Source organism: Apteryx mantelli, chromosome 2 (assembly GCF_036417845.1).
Source record: "Apteryx mantelli isolate bAptMan1 chromosome 2, bAptMan1.hap1, whole genome shotgun sequence".
In the NCBI taxonomy this organism is placed as follows: domain Eukaryota; kingdom Metazoa; phylum Chordata; class Aves; order Apterygiformes; family Apterygidae; genus Apteryx; species Apteryx mantelli.
The window spans coordinates 14,544,629-14,569,211 of record NC_089979.1 but is presented as its reverse complement, the minus strand read 5'-3'; the positions used below and the strand labels follow the sequence as shown (position 1 = coordinate 14,569,211).

General features: G+C 38.9%; 2 protein-coding genes across 4 annotated transcripts in view; both read right to left on the bottom strand.

Annotated features, from left to right (window-relative positions):
- The window catches only part of TAF2 (TATA-box binding protein associated factor 2), a 61,463-nt gene extending 53,653 nt beyond the window's left edge, over nt 1-7,810 (bottom strand). For 2 of the 3 annotated variants that reach the window (XM_067290219.1, XM_067290222.1), the window contains exons 1-3: nt 7,313-7,810; nt 5,667-5,721; nt 4,698-4,858 (exon numbers count right to left, since the gene is read on the bottom strand). In XM_067290219.1, the coding sequence (XP_067146320.1) occupies nt 4,698-4,858; nt 5,667-5,721; nt 7,313-7,365 (269 nt within the window). In that variant the 5' untranslated portion in view covers nt 7,366-7,810. Of the gene's footprint in view, nt 1-4,697; nt 4,859-5,666; nt 5,725-5,935 lie in introns of all 3 variants that reach the window. The other variant, XM_067290220.1, reaches the window with a different exon arrangement.
- Nucleotides 7,811-10,380: 2,570 nt separating this feature from the next.
- On the bottom strand, nt 10,381-24,054 carry DSCC1 (DNA replication and sister chromatid cohesion 1). The gene is made up of 9 exons (XM_067290218.1): nt 23,838-24,054; nt 21,920-22,088; nt 19,354-19,488; nt 16,226-16,316; nt 15,489-15,627; nt 14,538-14,590; nt 13,005-13,159; nt 12,282-12,430; nt 10,381-11,480 (listed from the first exon to the last, which is right to left on the bottom strand). The coding sequence occupies exons 1-9, from the start codon at nt 24,005-24,007 to the stop codon at nt 11,372-11,374; spliced, it is 1,170 nt and encodes a 389-aa protein (XP_067146319.1). The 5' UTR covers nt 24,008-24,054; the 3' UTR covers nt 10,381-11,371.
- Nucleotides 24,055-24,583: the final 529 nt, after the last annotated feature.

Below are 24,583 nucleotides of genomic sequence, written 5' to 3'. Positions count from 1 at the left end.
AACATTTTAAGGGAAACAGTCTATTCTGATATTTCATTCAGCGTGAAGTGGTCCAATTCAAATGGGTGATTCAGTATAAAAAGACTAAATTAGAGGCTTAGTACCAGACAGTAATCTTTTTGCAGGTTGAACTATTCTCAATAAAGTGGATATGGCTGTTTTAACAAAAACTTAGCATGAGCTAAAAGCTACAGCTCAAGAAATAAAGCCAATTTTTTCTAACAGTAAGTGTAGATTAACAATGAAAGAACAATATGCATTCTTTTTTTTTTTTCCTGGCAGAGACGCATTTTATTATCAGAATTCACCCCAAAACACTGATCGCTACAGCCCAGATGAGTGCTGTTGACTGACTGGAAGTGTGTTTCATCCTGCAGAGACCTTTTTTCTTTTTTTTTTTTAATTACCCTTTGCTTACAAACATCTCCATGTCAAATTGCTATAGCATCTCTCAATATTAACTGCAGCACTGCTACTTAACTGTTATGTAGCCCACATATAGTCTCTACAGCTTTTTTCTTACAGTATTTAACATTAACTTGGCAAAATAGTTCCTTGATCCACATGTAGGTAGGAAGCTAAGTAGAAGAGTAAACATAATGAATTATAATTCGCACTTGTTTTTGGAGTCTAACTCAATATATTAATAAACCAAAGATTTGAGTCTTTGGTACACTGAAAAAAATCTCATTTTCTTTCTTGCCAAAGAATAAGGGTTTTGCCATCTCTTTTTCCAAGTAGCTCTCTTCTTTGTTCCTTTTTTTTTTTTTAAGCAGTGTATCATGAATTTACAATTTCATAAATACTATAACAGTGGAAACAAAGGCTATTTACTGTAGCAAAACAACACACAGCTCAGCCTAGCAGTAACCTTCCTAATTCTACCTTTCTCTGGTATAATTTCAGTAACTTTCCAAATCATTTCTCTGGTATGCATAGGCTAAAGGATTGATGGCTGACACCTCAGAAGAAAGAACATTGCAAGATACACCCTATCGCATCAATCTCGTCCTCTCTTCCACAGCTTACTGCTACTCGTAACTACAGCAGCAGTCAAGCTGGAAGATATCAAAACATCTTGTTTAATATTTTAAAATTACAGATTTCAAATAAACAAAAACAACAAAAAACATGGCTGAATTAGTGAATGAACAGGTCTACGCTGCGAAGTTAATATTACACTGAACAGTGTATGCACAGGAAGGCATTTGTGCATGTTAGCTAACTTTACAAAAATGTATCTTTCTTTACAGAGGAGTAATAATAAGCTTGTCAGCCGGGCACCATAGTTATCACAAAGACATAAAAACAGGATTCAGAACACACATACAAAGTAAATATCCAGGCAACAGAATAATCTTGAACTTCACTCATCACAGATCAAAACAGAAATCCCCCTTGAAGCTATGTCTCCTTCAACACCATTGTGTTGCAACTCCAAACTTTTGCTGTGGCTATTTAACAACTTACAAGCTTAAGGAAAAACCCTAACAGGATTAAGAGAACAGAGGGACCTTCTTTGCCCATTTTAACTTGAAAAGGAGCTGGAATATATGTAGTTACCTAAGTAATCTAAATACAAACTGTGTAATCCAGAAAAATAAGTCCTGTTCTCCTTATATGTACAGCTTCGAGAAAGCAACATTTTGCAAGGAATTTTGAAAGGGGAGAAGAAGGAGGAAGGTGGCTGTAACACTCTACAACAACAACTCAAAGACAAGGCCCAAACAGACATGCTCCAACACTGTTTCCAGGCTGGAAGCAGTCTTTGCTAGATTTCAAACCCTTCCTTAAAAGTATGAGCTAAGGGGGATTCTCTGCCACCTTGTGTACACATGGTAAAACTCTATGAATTGTACATGAAAGTACAGAAAGTACAGAGTATGAAAGTACACTTCTATGAAAGTACAGAATATTTAATATTGAAGTTTGTTCCACCTTCTGTAACACGAAAAACGTGAAAGGACGGAGACCACATAAGAGACGATAAAACACACAAGTATCACTTGACCTGAAAACACCCTGAATGTGACATTCAGAACACAGAACTGATCTGACAAAATTCTCACCCAAGAAGTAGTAAAAACTTCATCATGGTGAGACAGAAATCAATTCTGCTGGCTTTGCTTAAATTTCCTAGATAAAGGTTTCTTTAGTCTTGATTGTTTCATCCTCCTTTAACTTTCTTATGTTTGCTTGCACGCTAGAATTTTTACAGCATAAACAAGGTATGTTTAACCCCTTCACTCTTTTCTCATTTTTTGGTGATGACTTTCCTATTTTTCAGAATGATATTCCTGACCCACTGGACAAAAGCCACAATCGAAGACTGTTCCTCCCCGCCCCCCCATTCATTTAGAAAGCATACCTCATCTTTTAAAGTTCTGTAACAAAATGCTCAGTATAACATTGTTCATATCCTGGAAAGGCTATTTATAAAGCACAGTTACTGAAAATACAGCTTTATCCTACATTTACAAGCCTTAAACAGCAACCATCATCATTTACATTCTAGACTCCTTACTTCCTAGCGGATTCTACAATTATAGCAGGGAGCATAACCTCACAAGCCACAGATGCTGCAGCAAGTCTTCCCAAAGAAATAATTACACTAAGAATGGAAGAATCTATATCTAAAACCACTGTAATTCGCTGCTAACTGAGGGAGCAAGAGAACTTTAAAACATATTATCTTTGACAGTAAAAGTAAGGAAGAATTCATTAAACAATAATTTTTTTCTACATACTTCATGCATTCTTTTAGAAATCAACACTAACAAAATCAAAAGCATTATCAAAAGCCAGAAGGTATTTTTATACAAAACCTTGTAAAGAAGGGCAGAAGCAACCCGCTGATGAACTTCCTTTGGAAGTACTAATTTTAGAGTTTTTAGATACCTAGAATTTCTGTCATAAGAGCACAGATATAGTATTTAATCAAAATTACCATCATAATCAGTACCCAATTATGGCCAGATATTTCAATGGAAACAACAAGCAGCTCCTGTGATACTTTGGAGCACATGTAAGTCTTTGACTTCTGACATAAAGGAAAAGATGCCTGCTATTTTTTTGTGAAGAATATTTGGTGACCTCTGTCTTTCATAGCTATGAATAACACAAGAGTTATGAAATACAAGGACTTTTTAATTAAGTTCTAATAGCAATATGAAAACCTGCAGCAGTAAATTCCATAGGCTGCTCTCACCCTGTAGGAAACAGTATTTCACTTTGCATTCATTGTCCTCAAATTTCATTCATTGATCTTGAACAGGATGGAAGAGGAAAGGGGGGAGGGGGAAAGGATGCTGCTCCACTGTATCACTAGGATGTTAAATGAAGAAAATTACTTTCCCCCAAAAATGATAGAGTTTCACTGCATTATCTTACTGATCTTCATTAGAAAGATTTATCAGCTTGCTTTTTCTTTTTTCTCATAAGCACTAATAAAACAGGAGACTAAAAACTTTAATAGCTGCAAACAAAGCCAAAGGCCAGGAATCCCAAACTAGTTGGGTGGAAGTCTAAGAGGGCTGTATTTTCTATTTTTACCTATATGCTAAGTTTGGCTTTTTGGCAAACACAATATATCACAAACAGAGGTAGTGTTATCTGAAGAGCAAAGCTTGAAAACTTTTAAGTTAATTAAGGCAATTTCACCATTGAAGCAGATAACTGAGCACTCTCTATCCTTCCAGCTAACAAATCTCTCAGAGCAATCACTTTCCAAGGGGACACAACAAATATCTGAAGGACATTAATAAGCATTTTATTTCAGTAGTCTAATGGTTAAGCTGTCATAGTCACATGATTTGCCTTATTCCTATTATTTGTTTTGAAGTAATAAGCAAATTATATATAAGATTATCTGGACATACTTAATAAAAATCAGAAAAAATGCTTACACAGTCTTGTTAGGGAATGGGGGCAAATTTTCTCAAGACCTTTGATGGTGCTTGAATATTCCTAGGTTTAAAGATCAGAAGGATCAAAAACTACCTACCCTGGCATCATAAATCATAAAAATCATTTTGCAGGACAAACCTATCAGAACGTAATAGTCTTAATCTACACAAATTTATACTAATTTTGCCAAACTGGAATTAAAAAAAAAATCCAAAAAACACTCAAAAGCAAAGTGTAATCCTTTTTTGTGCAACTTTCAGATGAACGTAGTAATACCACTCTAAAATGATCTGTACAAGAATATAAACAAATGCTATTGCCACAATAATTCATTTAAAGACAATTTGGTTGCAAGAGTATAAAACTCTGCGTGTAGAAAGCTTAACTCATCCATTAAGTCCATCACACATGAAATGTTTTAGCCAAAGATACTCTCTTACCATGGGAAAAACATATGAGGAGGACAACTGCCTAAAGCACTAACAGCACAACTGGCACTAACTACCTTTTTCCTCCATAAAGTACTTTTTAAAAAACTCCTAATACTCTTGCAAAACAATACAAAGAAATTTTAGTAAAAAAAAAAAAAAAACAAACAGAATAAATACTGTAATTTATAGTCAAAATGCTTTCCCTGAAATAAATCACCACACCTAAAGTCAAGTGTTTCTCACTGACAATGACATTACCATAAGGAAATCATCAGGTAAAACTTGGCAGTAAAATAAAATAAGTCATGGTCAAAGCAAAAGAAGACACTACATCTGCAGAGTTTTAAACACATCACTTACTGCTTTGACTCATGGTGACAAACCTCCAGCGTTGGATCATTATAGATGAAAGCTGCTTCTAGATCGTTGACTCTTACTCTGTAAATTCGGCACTGCTTACTGTTCAATTTGATTCTATTCAGGTTTGCAACTGTGGGAAATATTGTCAATTCCACATAACCCTATGAAAACACAAATCAACACCTATTAAAATCTTTATCAATTCACAAATTAAAGAAATACAATATAAAGTATCAGTTCTTATTAGTACATCTTCAAAGGAAAATCATAGGGAAAATTAATGCAAATGTCAATGTTGCACTTAAAAAGGGAATTGTGTTTACCTTTTAGATGCCTAAAATAGATTTAGCAGGTGAATTTCCCCAGCTGTGAAATTAAAAAAACAACTTCAAGATGATCAAGTAAAAAAAAAAAAGCACATTCTGGAAATGATGTGCCTTTACTGACTAGATTTCAAGTTACCAGCCTCCTCTTCTATCACCGTGTTTTAGATTCTGGCATTTGAGCTTGAGACAATGATTTTTAAAGCCTAAGCAGAATCCATTTAGGCAGATATTTAAATTCAAAGAGCTCCAAAGCCTTCCAGCCTGAAAGCATCGAAGTCTCTTCAAAGCCCAAGCAAACTCACATACAAGCTATGTACAAGCTTTGTAACGCTATCCCTTATGTCAACTGACAGTGTGTTGAGAGTTAATTCTGAACTGCAAATTGTTTGTAATACTTAAAATGCAATGACCTTCTTATAAGAAAGGTTTTCCTCACAAAGGTTAAAGTGTTCACTATTACAAGATGTTTTATTTGATACTTTTCAAGGAATGACAGACTTATGAGCAGCAGCTGACTAGAAAGCAAATAACGTAAAGAAGCTGAAGAATATAATCTGCTTGCGTGTAATTACTTCCTCTAAAAACATGAAGAAAATACAGACTTTTTATTTCTACTTTCATAGTTTATTGAAAAAATACTTACTACAACAGACTTTCTCTGAAAATTTATGTTGTTGATACAAACTACCTGGTGAGTCGTGCTGGAAAAAAAAAATAAAATAAAATAAGTGACACGGTATTTGGACAAACACCAACATTTTAAATGACATTTTAACTCAGTTAAAAGAAAAACAGAGAGATCATGCAGTATGTATATATATATGTAGTATATTCATATAGTAGTATAGTTATATAGTAGTATAGTAGTATAAAAGGTAATATTGCAGAAGACATACTGCATATAGCACATACTTGTAATAGGGAGAATTCATGATGATCCAAGTCTCTTACATAAGTGGTCCAAACCAAATAATGAATAGAAGTTACACAAGGTCAAAAAAGTTTCAATAAATTCAAAGTATCACAGCAGTGTGAATATTACTGATAATACAATAGGCTAACAACATAGCTTTTGAACATCACCTAAGAATACATAAGAATACATACTAATACTAATTTTATACTAATAGTATAAAATCAAGGTCTAACACTTTAAGAATGTGCAGTATTAGAAGTGGCATGCAGCTGTACTATTTGCAGTCAGAGATAGGCAGAACATTTACCTGGTAAGTTGACTCTCACACACAGTTTACATAGGCAGGTACTATACATGAAAAAGGATATAGTATAGCATGTGCTTTTACAATTAGTTTGTCATAAGAATTTATTGCTTTAAATAATGGTGATATATATATTAATCAAGGTAGGTATTTTAAACAGTTCAGATGTATGTTTAATTTTTGAATCATGTACTTGAACACTTGGTAAAGAAAACTGTACAAATGGGAGATAAAATAATAATTCCAACTTTTTAAAGATATATCTTTCTGTAGTATGTGGCATCTTCACCATGCTTCAGAGTATTGTCAATCATAACTCAAGTTCCAACCTCATAATAACTCAACTTTTACACCATGTCACACATCACGTGCACACGCTAACACACTTGTGCACTAAAAAAATTACTGCTTCATTTCAGTAAGTTCCACAGAAATTTCTACAAGAAAGTGATGACATCTAGTTTTCAATGACGGATTATCTAAATATTAAAATGTATATGCTAACAGCAGTAATTCTATTTTAAAACACACCAGTGTTACAGATTTATAGAGAAATCATGGAGGTATAACCATAAAAACAGAAATAGCCACTGAAATCAACAACCAACTGTATTACAGCTTGGTTACAATCAAAATAATGAATGTGTAAAAACGCTAATTTACTCAGGAAAGCTGCTTGACACATATGTTCAGGGTGATCTGAACTCATTTTTACGTGTAAAAAAACCCATATGTCAAATGACCAGGGCTTGACACTTCTATCTAACATTAAGAATGAAACATGATGTATGATCTGTAGTACTGATATTGTTTGGAAGTTTCTCTATGGTTTGAAGAGCACAATGCATTTTTTTTTTTTTTTTTTAGAAGAGATTGCATGGTTGACAGAGTTCACTGGCCATGACATTAAACAATACAGTATCTACAACATATATTTTCTGAGGACAAGCTCCACTGCAAACTATAGTTCCAGCCTTCTATCAGGTGGATAACTACTGATCAGCCTGTGGTCTGTTTCAAATGCACATTTGGTCAAAGTATAACAATTCTGAAAAAAATGGATACTTATAATTTATATGGTCTTGGGCTCTCAAATCCTTTGTCTCCTTTCTTCCTATTCATCCTGAACAGCAGCACTAAGCACACACTGCTGACCGTCAGACAGGCATCAACATCGTCCTCACTTGATAGGTCCTTCGCTTTTTCCCCCTGTCACGCCGTACTGGATCACGCATTGCCCCAGTGGGTCTGTGACTCCCAACCGTCAGGCATCTTCAGCTCGAGTCAGCACCATAATTATAACACGAACAACGTTCAGGCTTTCTACGCAACCTTTCGTGAGGGTACCACACAGCCCCTCTCTCCACCGCGGGACGGTACCAGTTCAGAGACGCCGCTGGCTTCCTCTCCGGAGAGGCTACGGAGACCAAACGGCTCAAGAGGCGGCGCCTCAGGGGGCCGCGGGGCCCCTGCTCCGGGGAGAGCCGGCGGGGCAGCGGCAGGCGGGTCGGGAGCGGGCGGGCCGCGGCGGAGCCGCCCGCGGCTCGGCCTTATGGCCGCTGCGGCTCCTCCGGGCGGCGGCGGGGCCGGGGGCTGCCGCGGCTCGTCCTGGTGCGGGGCTGCGGGCGGGCGCCGGCCGGCATGGAGCGGCGGGCCGCCGGGAGGGCGGGCAAGGGCGGGCAAGGGCGGCCCCGCGGGCGCGGCTCGGTCTCTACAGGCCGAGCGAGGCTCCCCGCGCCGCACCGCGCCCGCCGGGCCCCGCGCCGCCAACGCTCCCCGCCGCTGCAGCGGCCGCCATTTTGTTAGCAACCTTTCACCCCGCCGGTTGAAAGGTCACGTCCAGTTTGAAGGCTGCTCTCTTTTCTAAAGGGGGAAAGTCTCCCGAAGCCGGGTTTGATCTCCAGAACGCTGCCTGCCGGAAGCAGTCATACGTGAAAAAATGAAAATAATAAAAAAAGGAAAAAGAAACCAAGAGGAGGATACCGGGTCGGGGGGAGGAGCCCTAGTGCGCATGCGCGCTGCGGGCTTCCGGCGCAGAAGGCAGCGCGCCAAAGCGCGGGACACTCGGCTTGCGCATGCGCACGTCGCATCCACGCCGGAGTGTCATGGCGGCGGCGGGAGAGGGAGGTGGCGGCGGCCGCGGCTCCCTCCTCAGCGCCTGCTCGTCCCCTCGTGGGGCCTCAACCTCCCGGCTGGAGGAGCTGCCTGTGCGGGCAGGGAGGGGGTTTCCAGTACAGCTGCTCGCCCGGCGGGAGAGGAAGGGCGCAGCCAGCAACCCGGGCGCCGCGGGGCCTGGTCTTCCCTCGGCGCTGCCGCCTGCCCCGTCTAAGGGGCCGCAGGTGGCTCTGTGCAAGGAGCGGCTCGGTTCTCCCGAGCAAACCCCCTTCACAGCACTGCCACGTCCTGACTCGCTTATTTGCTGCCCTTTGTCACAGCCACAAGAGTTTCCATTTACCACACCGGCACTAGGGGTGGGAAGCAAATGGCTTGCATCCTGCCCTGGGCAGGACACATCCCATTACTTACCAGCAGCCACATCTGCACTGTCAGGCTGAGATCCGTAAAATAATTTCTGGTTCTGACTTACAATCAGATTTATTTCAGTTGCAAGATTATCTTCATCTATCATCACAGGTTTTTGGTGGAGGATCCCCTTTTATAAAGGCCATAAGCGAGAACACCCCAACTCAATGCTTTGACACGCTTATTACTGCAGACTACCAAGACTCATGCTGGCTGTGAAAGCTGCCAGCTTAGAAGCCAGCACTTAGTTGTATTGCTTCTGCAGTGGATACAGTAACATATCTAACTTGCTGCTAAATCTACCAGAGACCATGAATCAGAGCTCCTAGTACCTAAATCTAAGAGTATTACCCATAAAATCCATGCCGATTGCTTACCCACTTGCAAAGCCCTTGGAAACAGCATTTTCACTAGTCCAAGTTCCTTGCAGCTCCAGAGGATGCTGCCAGTTTGACAAGGCAGCAGCTAAGTCTACTTGAAATACACAAAGTAAGTATGTCTGACCTTAACTCATTAGGGGCCCAACTTAAAGACATACCCAACACAGACTGACAAGGAGCAATTAAAAACACTGCAGTCTTCACTTTTGAATCATAACAGATTGAAAACAGCAGCAGTGTTGCTGGAGATGCAGCACATATTCTCATCTTGTGGCTGTGTCTCATGCCATCTTCCCTCACGCTCAAAGTATGCTGTTGAATGTCTTTAGTTTTAATACCAGGAGGATGCTGTATCAAATTTCTTCATAACCTGGATTTGTTCTAAGCAAGTTTTGATTCATTTTCTATGTTACATTAAAGGAAGCATTTGCATCAAATAAGCTAATAAAATTATCCCCTCATTCTTCCCCCCCCCCCCGAGCAGTTCTTGAGATTTAGAAAGTGTCATCTCATTCTGAATGTTTAACAAATCAAATTACAAGTATCACGAGGAAACATGTAGAATTACAAATTCAAAGATAATTTAGATAATACTGAGTGCAATGATTCAGGTTTATGACACAGCACTATTCAAGTAATACTTAAATTCTTAGTTATTTCACAAACAAAAACTATGTAAAAATAAATTGTTGCATCACAGACTACAGGGCTATTACTTGTCTTGCATATTTCAAATAAGGAACCTTATATGAAGCAGCTAAAGTTATTTCCAAGACTTTCATATTTATATTGTTGTTGGTCTCTGAGGATGGAGCATCTGGGGCTATCAAAGGAAAAGACCACAACTGTTGAAACCAGACAGTGAACAAGGCAACTCTTCCAAGGAGAAAGATATTATAAGCCACCAGAGTTTCTACTCAATTGGGTCAAACAACACACTTCTACTGTGCACTCCAGAAGTATGAAACACAGGGAATTAATCCTGCATCAGTAAGCCAGAAGAAGCAGAGCTCAGGAAATAGTTTTTAATTCAGCTTTTATCTATAATAAAATTCCTAGGATGTGTGCATCCATTTTAAGAGTTGTGTCTGATTTTTAGTTTCTTTCCTCTCCACAACATTTGGTATGTCAGGCATTCCAAGACCTTTCACACATTACATCTGAGTTTTATGCAGCAATCTACCTAAAAACAATTCAATTTAATAATATTTGAAAAAAATGTCTAATACTAATGTTCAGTGACAAATGCAAACAATTTTTTAATAATCAGGAAATTTTAATTTCAGGCACTCCATTCTGTGGCAATACTACAGCAACTCCTGTTTCATTGATCTACATAGAATGTAGATCCACCCTAAGTTTAAGGCACAATTTCAAAGTGTACATACTTGATAGAACAAAAAAAAAATTTAAAAAAATCATATTACAAAGTTTTATTTTATAAGTTCTCTTTAAAGCAAAGACAGTCTTCCAGGAACCATTAATTTCACGTTAACTACATTCCAATGGCAATTTACAGAAAGTGGCACAGTTTGTAATGTCCAAATACTTTCCCACATCTTCATACTGGATTTTACAAATCTGATTGTTATGAAACTTGTTTTTTGCAATATTTAAAAGGTATTTTTCCCAACTGTTAAGATGTCAAGAGCTTGTGCCAATAAACATCCATACTTTTCCATTAAACACGACCACAAGAAGAACCACCTTCCAAAATTATGACCAGTGTAGTCTCAGGCAGGAATAATTATTTATGAGCTCGTCAAGGTATACAGCATTCAAAATGTCACCACTGCTATAAAATCCAAATGTTTAAGAACATTCACTGATAGGCAAATGATTCAGCATTCCATTTTGCTGTTGAAAACCTATATTCAAGTATTATGGTAAAGGATTTAATTTTTAATGTCAGTCTTCAGTTTATGGACAGACAGTTAAAGGGTATTCAATGAGTAGCTTGATTCCTGGCGTGACTATATATACAAAGGGAAAAGAAGATGGGGAAAGCAAGGTGGAAACAGGCTGCAGACAATGTGCTTTCTTCGAAGAGGCAAGTTCCCCTGCATCCTACTTAGCTGAGCAGAAAACAGAACTCATTCAAGAAACTTAGCTGCTTTAACTTGAGAACGCTGCATAAAGTTGATTAACGACTCCTTCCCCCAGAGGACAGGAAGAAGCAACACTCTTATTCCATTCAGTATTTTCAGTTCTTAAAACAAGACTTATTATGAGATGGGTCTTCTGGAATTATAAACTTTAACACCATTCAGCGTTGAGGAACGGGCATACTTGGTCAGAAGTGCACCAACTGTCTGCTTCTCTGCACATAAGTCTCTATGGAGGAAATAAAGCAGGTTACATTGGTGTTAAAGACATTCTCATACACATTGATTCAGTAAAATAATTGTAAACCCAGCAATAAGTTGGACCGGGGTCTTGTAAGAAAAAAATTACTGGTGTAACTGTCATATAATGCTCTAAATTACCTAGAATTGACAGCTTGGCTTGACTTATTACATTTAAGCAACAGGCAAAACCATATTATTTACTTCAGAAACAAGCGGTTTTTTGGGGGTTTTTTGGGGTTTAATCTTTTTATTCTTTAAAGGGTTGCAATTGAGCAAAACAGTCAGGCTTTCAACTATTTAATTATATTACAATAAATTCAGAGACCGTCCTAATGGATTGATGCAGTTACTTCTGGGTTACCATCTATGTCTGCTCAAATGTATCCTGGCTGGACCTTCCAGATAGCATTGTAATATAGATGTTAACCACCAAAAGAACAAAGGATACTGCATAGGAAGCACTATTGCTCTACAGTTCTTAAATTGTGAATATGGAGACAGATTATAACTTCAAGGGTTCTATCCCTTGAACTAGTATGGTTACATTTCAATCTCAATCAAACAAGACAGAGTTGATACTCTATTTCAGTTCAGTGGGGGGGTGATAATGCTATTCATACAGAATTCGTACTAATCTAAGACAAAAAGTGTAGTATTTAAGGCAATCATAGCTGATAAAAAGCCAGCCATGCAAAAAAGGCAGAATATGTATGCTAATTATATCATGGTTCTTTATGCTTGTGTCATTTGTTCTTAAATACAGTCTTATATTTTAACATATCCTTACTGTATATAAGGGGTAATATCCACTTCTGTCCACTTTTCCCGTATGCTAAATAAGCTGTTGAATCTCTCCTGATTATCTTCAGGTAAGTCTTCTACTTTCAGCAGAAAGATGGTCTCTGGTCTGGAGTTTTTATCCACAAGAGCCAAACCCTATTAGATCAGAATCAGAGAAACTGTTAAGTAATAAATAATAATAAAAAACTCAAAACACAATTAAACTTCCTTCTAGCAATAATCCATACAAATTGCCCTTTAGATCTCCAAAGCCTTCTGAAACTGCAATACCAGAGGCAAAGCGGAGAAAAAAAATAAATTAAGGTGCTGTTATATATACACTATTTGTCATCCCCTGTATGACAAGAAGGTAGGGGGAACTCATTATGTAGTGACACCTCTCTGTCTCCTTTCAGGAAAAGGATTTTTGCAGTGCTTGCAACACTGCTGGCTGTCATTACAATCTGTTATACAGTAGTTTCAGCTTCTGTTTTACTTACAAGTATTAACTCTACAATTGCAACTTTCCTTCAAACAGTGAGATGTCAGACTCTTACAGAAACCTGAAGCGTCATGATTCCACACTACTAATGATCATAGGGGATGTCATAAAGAGTGCTTTAGCTCGGAAGCTGACAAAACCGCCACCATCAACCTCCATGTCTCCATATCACACAAGTCAGTTAACAGCCCACTTGTGAAGGAATCCATACTACTTTATGTTTTTTACCTTGAGCTGATCAAGCCTTGTAGTCATCCCTTCAGGGACACTTTGTTGCCAGACTTCTTGAAACTCTGACAGATTGAATTTAACTGCATTTTGCAAAAGCATTTGTGCTATAGTTCTGCATATTTTATCTTCGTTCATTTCAAAGTAAACTTCCCCTGATAAGAAACAAAAAGAGCGTCTTGGGTTCTTGCTTTTTGGATAATAAAAACAGAGAATACCCTCACATTTCCACTCTGTTCTACAGTCTTCTACAGACCAAGTAACCTGCTTCTCCTCTTGCCAGAGGAGTAACCTGGCTTGATATAATCTTTGGCTAAATGATAGCATCTCCCCTATTCTGAAGGGCAAATAATTCACAATGTTGTGCGTGCAGCACTGTTCTGGCCACAGTATTCACTCATGTCAATACATTTGCTTGTCCCCCACCCCAAGATAAGATATCTTCTTTTCCTCAGTGTATCACTATTTCTCATCTAGTTTTCATTCCTATTTCTGAATGACTTGTATTAATAGTGTTTGCTCTCTGTGATTGACCAATTTAACAAAACCTTCACTTCCCCAATCAATACTTATTAATATGGGATGATGAAGGCAATAAGGAGAATTTTTCATTCTCAATGACTTGGTTAAAATTCTCTGAACAAGGACAGGCATAAACACTGCCTTCCACCTTTTCAGGCTTCCAGACTTTCTGCGATTCCAACTTGTTCCCTGTGCAACCTGTCTAGACATACTAAAAAAAGATAATCTGTGTCGCTACAACTACTTTCATATGTCCTTTAAGGTTGAGTCCAATTCCTGCTTCAGACAAGGGTGAGATGAAAGGAGTGATGGGAAAGAATTCAGATATAGATTAGATGCCAGCTATGGCAGACCTGTATCCTTCTGGACCAGCCAACAGAGGCATCCTGGACAGGATACTAGGGCTATCTCAAATGGCACTAGATGCCTTGCTTTAAGCAAATGAATTGAGCCCTAGATTTCCACTGTCTGAAAGTTTAGCTGCCTAGCTCATGTGCAGAAAACTCTATTTAGGAGCCTAAACTTTAGCACTTCCTTTTTAGGCAGAATCTTGCCTTTCCAAGCAGCCTTTTTTCCAACCTCCCATTAAGATCTGAAATTCAAAATACCCACAGTTTGTCTGTATGTTCCATTAAAGGGCTATGAAACTTTGCAGGGCAAACTAGTTTATATTGCCAAATAATTAATTCCACTAAAGAAAGATCCCATCTAAATTATACCAGAGATCTGTCTTTAATCACAAAATTATGGTTCGAAGACATCTAATAAATCACTTCAGATACCTCTATTAATTCCTGAATTTTCCCTAGTGTTGTATTCTACAGTTTAATAGTCCTTTTTCCTGTGAAACTTTTTCTAAATGATTTTTAGCTCAGTGTTAGGTCCCTCCCTGTATTGGCATTGTAGTAAATTCATTTGTTTGCGTCATCCTAACAAAATCTTCAGTTATTTGTGAACAATTTTATTTCCACTATGTGCAAAATTAAAATACACATGCTTTTCCAAACTTACCTCCATCAATATATTTCCTTCCATAGCTTAACAGAATATGTTCTATCATCTCTCTGAAAAAAATCAGAAATTAAAACTACTTGTCACTATTTCCTATATATAACAAAGACAGTACAGTTTAAAAATTATGTGAAAAACACTCTCAATTGTTTCTTGTAATCTTGCCCAATCTGTTTCATTAGCACATTATCGAAAGTTACAATGAAGAAAATGAAGGAGTAGGTATTGTAAAAAAATCCAAGAAGAACAGAGGATGGAACACATCATCAAAACAGAACAGAGTAAATTAAGAAAATCTTAAAAATAGCAACTAGTTAAAAGGAAACAAAACAAATGGGGACAAAAAGGAGAGATGGAGTTAACTAACATTTACCAAAATCTATAAACATGTTTCAGTCTTCCATTCTAGCAATTCTGAAACATCGCATCCCCAAAAATCTCTTCCACTTTCTAGCCATTACTACTCAAGTATTACATCTTCATTGCATAAAATTAGTAATGGCTGGATTTAAAAAAAAAAAGAAAAAGAAAAAAGAGATGGGTATGGCTGATTGATGGGTACAAAAAGTTTTGTTTATCCTAACCCAGCTCAAACATTACAAAACAAGAAATTCCAATCTATGGGTCTGGACACAAATATATTTAAAAGAAATAAGGAGACAGATCATGACCCTGCCTTGCATCAATCGGCAAAACTAGCTGAATACTAGAAGGTTTGGAGGCAATTCATGCCTCCAAAGATGCGTAACAGTTACGTTTTCCCGGGTGGATACAGCAGAGACCTACTAATGCACTTGCATTTTAGAGCGGAAGAAAATATATTATTAACAGCACAGTAGCTGGAATCTAGAGTCTAACAGAGTTTAATAGAGAAGAATATACTTTAATAAACATAAACGTTAATAATGATTATAGACAATTCTAAGTATGGGAAAAAAAAAAACAACTTACGTGGGCTCTAAAGGTCCAAGTTCTTGAAGACAGATATTTAAAGGAACCTTACTGAAAGACCAGGACTCTGAGTCTATTAGCTGAGTCACATGATTCAAGAGTTTCACCTCGTAGTCAAAATCTAGAATTCTCCAATATCCTGCCAAATAGGAAACCACATAACAGTGTCAGAATGGAAACATTAGCACCTTAATTCTATTCCCACAAAGATACATAATAGAATTCTGACACCTAGGTCCCACCTTTTCAAAGGTCAGAGACAGTATTCTGACCTTTTCAGGATTAAGAGTGAGAGAAAGAACAGATTAGCAAACATAAAGGAGAAAAAAAAATCATGAACTCTTAATTATTCATGGTTGTTTATGTAGATTAACTGCCACAGATACAAAGACACTAGTTCTAATCCCATCCTAAAATGAATTGGACCCAGAAAAACTATTTGTAGAAGCCACAAAGGAATTACCCTCAGAAGAGCCAGACTAGTCATGCCTGCTCAGTTTTTTTCGGTTGGCTGTTTTGTTTTTTTTGGTTTTTGTTTTGATCGGTTTCATAGCAACAAAGGGTATAGGAAATATGGAAACAGATTTTAGGACCTTGAACCATAGCTAAGGACTAATTTGCATCTGGAGAGATGACCATGTGGATGGGCCTTAGAAAAAGAAGACACTGCAGATACTTGGGGGAAAAAAGGCAGGTTTTTTTCCTCATAGGCAATAATATTCTGTAGAGACAAATACCTTCAATTCTGCAGGCATCTATAACTTGCAACTGGTGCAGTATTTCTTCTTCACTTGCTTGAACCAGACTTAATAAATCTTCTGTTGTATACTGCAATGAGGATAAAAAAGAAAAAAAGAGAGAGAAAGAGAGAGATTAGATTAGGGGTTATCCTTACTCCATCTTACTTTAGCAAGCATGCTAAATGCATTATAAAACATAATGAAAACCACACTTAAAGCAATTTTTTTCCCCTCCCAGAATCTGAATTCATTAAGGTTTATCACACTCTCTGAAACTTCTCTTGTAATTTACAACAGTTTCTCAAAGGGATATTCAATATAAAAAACAGTCTAACCACAGAGAGGTCTTTGTGCTGTGTATCAATATTATACCTTTATTCCCAGAATGTCAAACTAGCACAAGTAAGCATCATAAGTAAAACCAGCAGAGCAAGAATGAAAAGTGAATGTGCCCAGTCTTTACTGAAGAGATTCAAACAAGCTAAAAAACAAGGGGGAGGCGGGCAGGGAGGAGAGCAAAATAAAGTCCCTTATCCAATCCCCACCTGTCCCCCAGCTTTTGGATAGAGGTCAGAACTCCAACTTAGTACCTCCGCTGAGGGAAAGCCCCCAGCATAAACCCAACATTTAAGCATTGTGTGCTCCTGTCTGCTAACCAGTTACCAGACATGAAGCTCAGAACTAGCTACAGCTTTTTGTGAACCAGTTACTCAGTAAGATGGGAGGATGCTGTGGATACTGCGGTGAAGAGTTACGAGACATGGTAGGAGCAGGAGGTATCATGAGGAGTAAGTGAGGTAAAGAGAGGAATACAGGACATAAATCTACAGGAAACAGGGCTTCATCAATTCCTTTATTCACCTTACAGTCTTTTCAATTATCTCAAATAGAAAAGTTTAGTTGAGCATAGTGCAAGAATATATCCTAGCAGAACAAAAACAAATTCCATCAAAGTACTGTGGTCTGTTTGGCTATCTGAACAAAAAAATGGAATAAACCAACACTAAGTTTGGAACATATCCCCATGTTACAAAAAGCATTTGATAAAAAAAAAAAAAGGACTCCTCTCTCTTCCATTTCACTCCTATTAGACAGTATGTTGAAACATCATCAGACTAAGCAGCATTGAACTTGCATTAGTATTTCAACATGGGATCTCCAAATTACAGAGCACTTTAAGAAAACACTACTAGCAATTTAGAGCAAATGCATCTTCCAATCAGTATGCAAGTATGTTTGAGTGTAAAATACTGCCATTCAGAAACAACCCTGCACAGGAGTCTTTAGCATTTGTTTCTCCTGAAGTCAGGACAGACTAACAATCCACCAGCTATCAAGTTAGCCTTCTTAAGAAATCACTGCTCTCAGCTGTGATGCTTTTATCAACTGTGTCCCCCTTGCAAACATGAAATGACATGGGTTGACCTACATCATGTATGTAACAGGGGTTTCCAGCTAAGGGTAAGACACAAATTAAATACATTAATTCAGACACTTGTGATCTTTTGAGTATGCCTTGCTATTTCACTGCAAATTCCAGGATTTTAATTTGGAGCATCCCAAACAAGGTACATATTAGCCTGTTTCTAAAGTTCTCCTGTAGTTTGCTAAATCGTATCACTATGCTTCAGGCTTCCTTATAGTGCTGTGGCTCTTTGGTTCTCTGTGTATGATACAGTATGAACAACGGATAACCATGAGAAGTTTGCCATAATAAGTAATTTATTTTCAACCAGAATAAAGGCAGCTTGTTGGCTGCCAATACCCAGAAAATATTAAGCATAAGCAAGGAGCACGCTGGAAATCTTTACTCCATATATAGAGTTTGGAATTCCAGTCAGAATTAGAAGCTATAGGAAAAAACAGAGAGCTTTCCCATGGAGAGTTTTTTTGAAATCATTCAAAGTTCCACCAGAGACATAGATGAGATTCATCTACATTTATCAGACATATCTAGTTGTTATAAGCTGATATATTAAACAAATTCTCCTTTGAAACAAATGCAGAAGATCAGACCTCAAACTTTAACCACTAATGCTTGGAGAGATAGTGACATGGTTTTACAACATTCATTTAATATTAACAATAAATATTATTGCATATGGCATTTATTTTGTATTGCTAGCCTTCAGCAATGGTTACAATTTCTGGTCAACTTAAGCCTTTCCTCTCTGCCAGCCCTTATGTTGCTGCTATATCCTTCTGTGCCTGGATTAAAGCAGGTGGAAAAAATGAAATGGTGGAAAGACTGCGCTAGGGGAAAAGATGCTGGAACTGATTAGAAACTAGTCTAACATCACCCAGAGAGGCAAGTATTTCTCTTCAAGGGAGAAACATAACATGTATGTGTGTGCATCTAAGCACACACACATGGCTTATTGATAACATCTTCAACCAAGCCTCAGTGTAAAATACTTTAAAACTACCATTTCCATTTCTTAAAGTTAAAAAACAAACAAACAAAAAAAGCCCCACATATTTGAGATCATATGTTACACAATCCAGGACTTTCTTTTCTTTGGGATCTATTCAGATCCCAAACTGGATTTCATGGAAACATAAAAGGGAACCAGGACAGTACTATATTTGTGCCCTTCCTGTAATGACAGTCTTATTCTCTGTTTTTATATCATCATTTCCATTCTCTGAAACTCTCTGCTTCTCCTTACCATTATAAAGGACTGATTGGCAAGCAACTTGTACGTGGGCTTCCTGTAACCTCATACCTGGGTCATAAACGACATCATACATGACAGCCCCAAAGAAGAATGAAAAGCTGCATTATAACTGAATAGTCATATAACTCCCAGTGAGTTTATAGAAGGTTCTGGAGACTGTCCTCAAAAGCTCCCTGCATAAAGAAAGAAATCTCCAGTCTCTTTCAGTGTCTTTCCTTTTCCTGCTCTTACTATAGATCTTACCTGCTACAATCAGTGGAAACGCTAGCAGTTGCCACCTAGTTTAAAGTAGTATGTTTACAAAAAAAAAAACCAAAAAACAAAAAAAAACACTCAAAGCAACACCATGAAACATAGGAGCAAAGATATTTTTCTGGTTAAGAACGTATTTTCACTTCAATTTGCCCATTACCATTTACAAGAAAGTGAGTCACTAAACTGACTTACCTTTGAAATAGTCGAAGTCTGATCTTTTCTGCTGTCTGGTCCCTCATATGGATCTTCCATTAAAAGCTTCCTCAGTTTCTTCAGTTTAGGTCGACATCTCCTTAATTCCCAGTAGCTATTGGAAAAGCCAGCAATCTACAGTGAGACAGTGAAGGGACACTTAAAACATTTGAATCTACCATATGCATTCAAAGGAGCTTACCAAAAAATCACCAGCAAATATTTTAAACTAGTCATTGAGAACAAAAATGTATTTTTAACAGGCTAACTATTTTAAGAATGAGACAATCACTGTAAAGTTTTCAGTATCAAATTTTACCACTGGCAATAAAGAATAAAAGTCCAAAGTTTGTTGATAAAAATATGTTTACAGTGCATACAACAAAGAAAGAGATCATCTCTACATCATCTCTGCATGCAGATGATAGGATATAGTGATGAGACATAGTCCTGCACAATCCTTGCCAAGATTTCTTTTCCTCTTAATACTGTGGACGTGATTCTCATAAAACCCTGCCTGTATTATTCCGTTTTCATCTTCCCCACTCCCCTTGTTTAGTATGCTACTTCACAGTCTTTTAACATTTTAATGATCCTGTCATTAAGCACAAGGAAAAAAGACATTAACAAGGCAGTAGGCCACACCAGCATGCAACTAACAGAACATATCTGTCCCTTACTCTGCTTCAAAAAAGCTCAGGCGTAAGCGACTTAATGACACTAACCTAATAAAGCTTCACCTTCAGAGGAATCCCGGGTGTTTCATGGGGAACACCCTGGCGTTCCTGGAAGCTTCTGCGAGGAGCACAGAACACAGGAGGCCCCTTCAGCAGTGTTTCTGCTATCTGCCAAACCAAGGGAGGTGGGCACAGAACGGCAGAGGCAGAAAAAGCTCCAGGTTCATGACTCCTGACCCAAACTCTAGCCTCTTATAAAAAAGCTTTCATGAAAAAGCCTGCAGACAGTACTTTAAAAATGCTATAAACACTTCAACAGACTTTTGATTTTCTTAAAGCTTGTCAATTAAAAAAAAATCTATTTAAAATAATGTTCCATTTAAATCAACTATAAGAAAACAACCTGTATGTAAGACAAGTCCTATCCATATTCTAACACAAAGAAAGCTCATGGTTTTTAATCTAATTATTCCATAGCTTGCTTGGCATAAAATTCTGATAAATACTTAATTTCTGATGAAAATTCTACAGTTTTTCTCCATGTGGAATAGCATTTACATAAGTGTTAAGATTTTTTTCTGACAAGTTCTTATTCTGAGCAATTTGGAAATGAGTAAGATGGTACTCTACATAGAAAATAAGTCATATTAATTTATAATTCGAAGTTCAGAACTAGATCTAGTGTATATAAGGTGAATAAAATGACAGATGCTTTGGCCCTGTGCACTAGCCCTCAGAGTGGTACAAAGAGCAGCACTGATGAACTCTAAAGAATGGCAGTACTATTTGTAGATACTATCAAGAGATAAGCCCCTAAACTACTGAGTAATCATAGGATCTTTCGCTATCTCCCACAGAGTTTGCAGTGTCAATACACAAAGCTTTTGAAAGCATTAAAAAAGCTCTTAGACATAAAAACTCTAAGAATAATTCCTAATCAAATCACATCTATATTATTTTGACATGTATGACTTCAGAAAATTAGTGAGATCATTAAACATAGCAAAAGAGAATATGGAATATTCTCATTAATCCACTTAAATTTGAATTAACTTTCTATTAGCTAACTGCTGCCATTTCATGGAGAAAATCATGTTGGTTTTGAGTATTATGTTCATCTAGGGACAAGCAGGATTGCTCCTCAATGATGTCATTATATCCATTACAGCAAATACTGAGCAAGTAATATTTTCCTAACTATTTTTAGTAGAATTTTATTAACTACAGTTCACAAGAGCAGAGAATACTGAATTCTTTAAACTCAGAACTCTAAAATCATCCACTCCAACAAATCTTTCCAGATGCTGGTTGAACAAGAGTCACCCTTGAGTATATTTCTGTATTTAAAAAATAATATTCAAGCATGACATTGTATAATCTGCCTTTTGGGGAAAGCATTCATAAGAATCAATTTGCAAACAGCTTATTTTTTAAATAGCTGCTAATGCTGAGAAATTAGATATTCTCTGAAACTTTTTAATACTTACCACAAGTAATCACCATCCACTAAAAATAAAGTCTGAACTTCTTAGAAACAATAATTATCATGCATTACTGATAAAGTTCAGGTGCCTGAACAAGGGTCCTAGAGCCATTTTGGACACCCTAAGGTACAGTGTGCCCCCTGGATATAAGGCACCTTTATAAACACATCCCCATGGGGCTATTAGATATACAAAGAACTCAGAGGAGACCCATGTCCTTCTGGAGTGGCAGCTGGTAGCTAGACCTATACGACAAGGCATCTAAAATGGCATTAGAAGCCTATGTTTAGGCAGCTGAATCCCACCCAGGATTTCACATAAGCATCTTGGATAAAATACAAGCAATTACAGAGAAGAAGAAATCTGAGAATTAAAGCAAAAGAACAAAAACCCAGAAAGGTGTACCTGTGAATGAATAATATTACAAGATTCTTGATCTGCCTTCAGCTGTTCTGGAGTTTTGCAGCCAGGAACAAACAAGAGCATATTTGAGGTATCTGCTATTTTCATGTCATAAGTTTTATCTTTGCTGCACAATACTGCTTGTTCATCCTTTTCACCACGGATTACCAAGCTGAAAAAAAAAATAGCACAAAAATAAAGACATACTCTTACCTCTGTTTTGGCATGATCACCTATTAAATTTGTCTGCAAATTTTTAAAATGTATATGTTGGTAGGAAAGTCATAAACTGTAGTTATACTTGGTAGCAGTAATCATAGTACACAAAAACGTGAAGATGTAATTGTCAATCTATAATATCTTAACAACATGCTTTTTCATGTCCTGATTTTCACCCTGACGGATAGGCCTGCCAGGCTTTTATGCAGGTTACAATCTAACTCCTTCAGCTGCTGATTCACACAAAAAAACCCTATAGCATTAATTCAGTGATGCTTTAAGCAAAGACTAGTTCACTAATCTTAGGAATTACAATACAACTAGAGTTCTTCTTTAATCAGGACTGAAACCAGCCCAAGGAGACAAGGAAGAAACAAGGAAATGGACAGCAGTGTCAGTTGTGCAGTCTCCTTCACACCATTCCCTCTGAGAGGCATACACGTTTTCTTGCAATTAATTCTGGGGAGAAAAAGAACATTCTCTAGAACATCTCAGGACAAAGAATCAAGGGAAATCCCCCTCTTCAGCTCACATATGCGATTAAATAGAGGCTCTCAGGGAGAACATGGTAATACTGAAGCAGGACTGCAACAGGGGACTATTCAGTTTCTCCCAGGCTACACTAGCCTAATTCAGATGTTGTTCAGACTCAATTTAATCAACCTGCTGATCTCAATGCCAAAAATATGCATGCGCGAACAAAGCCAACTATGCCCCTCGTGGTGCCCAGGATGAATCAGGCCTCTAACCAACAACATCATATCGATATTCCAGCGAGCATGAACAGGCTTACCAACATATATCATTACAGACTATAGAGGGAGTTCTAATGTATCATTTTAAGCATTTTTTAATCATATTATGTCACTGGCATTGCTCTCAGTAAAGGAAGAAATATTTAAACTGTATCTGCGATCAAAACCTATTCCCCAGAACCTATTCTTGGTCCAAAGTCAGAAGATGTCACATCATCATCCTACCAAATACATATGCTAACGCTGTATATTCTTTGCTATTCTGTTTGCTAGTATAATTTGTAGGTAAAGTAAGTACAAGCGTTCCTGTAACAAGCCCTCAGAAGCCAGCAAGATTTTTTTAAGGACACATCTCCTTTCCTGAACCAAGATTTTAAGCACCCATCTTTGTACGCCTGGCAAGAATCTCCTCCTGTTTCAGCTACAAGACTCCGCTGGAGTTCTTCCCAAACCTAATTTTTCCATATACATAAAACCGTTCACCAATCCTGCAGCCCAGACATGGGAGACTTTAATATGAAAGTCCATACTCTGACCAGATTGAACACAGTGCGAGAACAAGACCTCAGCTTCACCTCTAGCTTTGCCACTGACTTTGCCCTGTAACAATACAGGTCATCCACTGCCTCCTCTCTTTTATTTAATTAACGTGCAGGCCCACAACAGTTATTTTGCTGAAATAACCTCAGCACGCTAGGAACACCTGGTAGAAAACGCTGGCTATGCTTGCTCTGTGCAGCTTCTTATACGCGTGGCTGGTTTTCAGCTTCCAGTTTAACTGAGAGGGGTTTAAGGGAGAGCTGCGGGCCGCCTCCGGCACCGCTTCCCGCCGCCCGCTTCCCGCTTCCCGCCTCCCGCCGCGGCCGGCGAGGGCGGGGCCGCCCCCGAAGGAGGCGCGTGCTGCGGCGCCCGCCCGCCCGCCTCCAGGGGGCGCCGCGCCCCCGTACCTGCTCCCCGCCTGCAGCTCGGCGCAGAGGCCCGGCTCCAGCTGCAGCAGGCAGCACGCGCCGGCGCCGGCCTGCGGGCCGAAGCGCAGGCAGTGCACGGGCGGCAGCAGCTCCGCCGCGTTCAGCTTGGCCGTCTGCAGCGTGGCGTCCACCTCCTCGCGGCGCCTCATGGCTCCGCCGCGGCCCGCGGCCCGCCTCGCCTCCGCGGAGGCGGTGACGCCGGGCGTGGGGGCGGGCGCCCGCCCGCGGCGCCGTTGATTCGCTGGTTGGCCGTGGTGCCCGCCGCGGCTTGTGAGGCGGGCGGGCAAGAGCTACCGGTCTTCCGCGCGTCCGGACACGTCCTTAAAACTATAAGGGGGACAGGATGGAGGAGGAGGAGGAGACATGGAAGAAACCAGAGCCAGCCTGCAGCCTTCTTCCCGCGGTCTCCTCCTGGGGTTTGTGCTGCTTGCCTGCCCCGCGTCGCTGAGGGGGGGGCGATGGCTGCATCCTCATGTCTGTCCTCTCGGCCCCCCGCAGTAACAACCGCCTAGGGCCAGGCTGGGCTCTAGTGCAGTCTCCACATAAATACAAATATCTGTAAAATACCATCTACAAAATGCCATATATACCCATAAAATATAATATATAGCCCTAAAAACACAACAAAAACAGCCCCCAGGTGTGAGTCCCTGCCCAGCTCCTGGCGAGGCAGCTCCACGCAAACATTTCCTTGAGGGCCCAGCTTGCAAGCGCAGGCGGGAGTG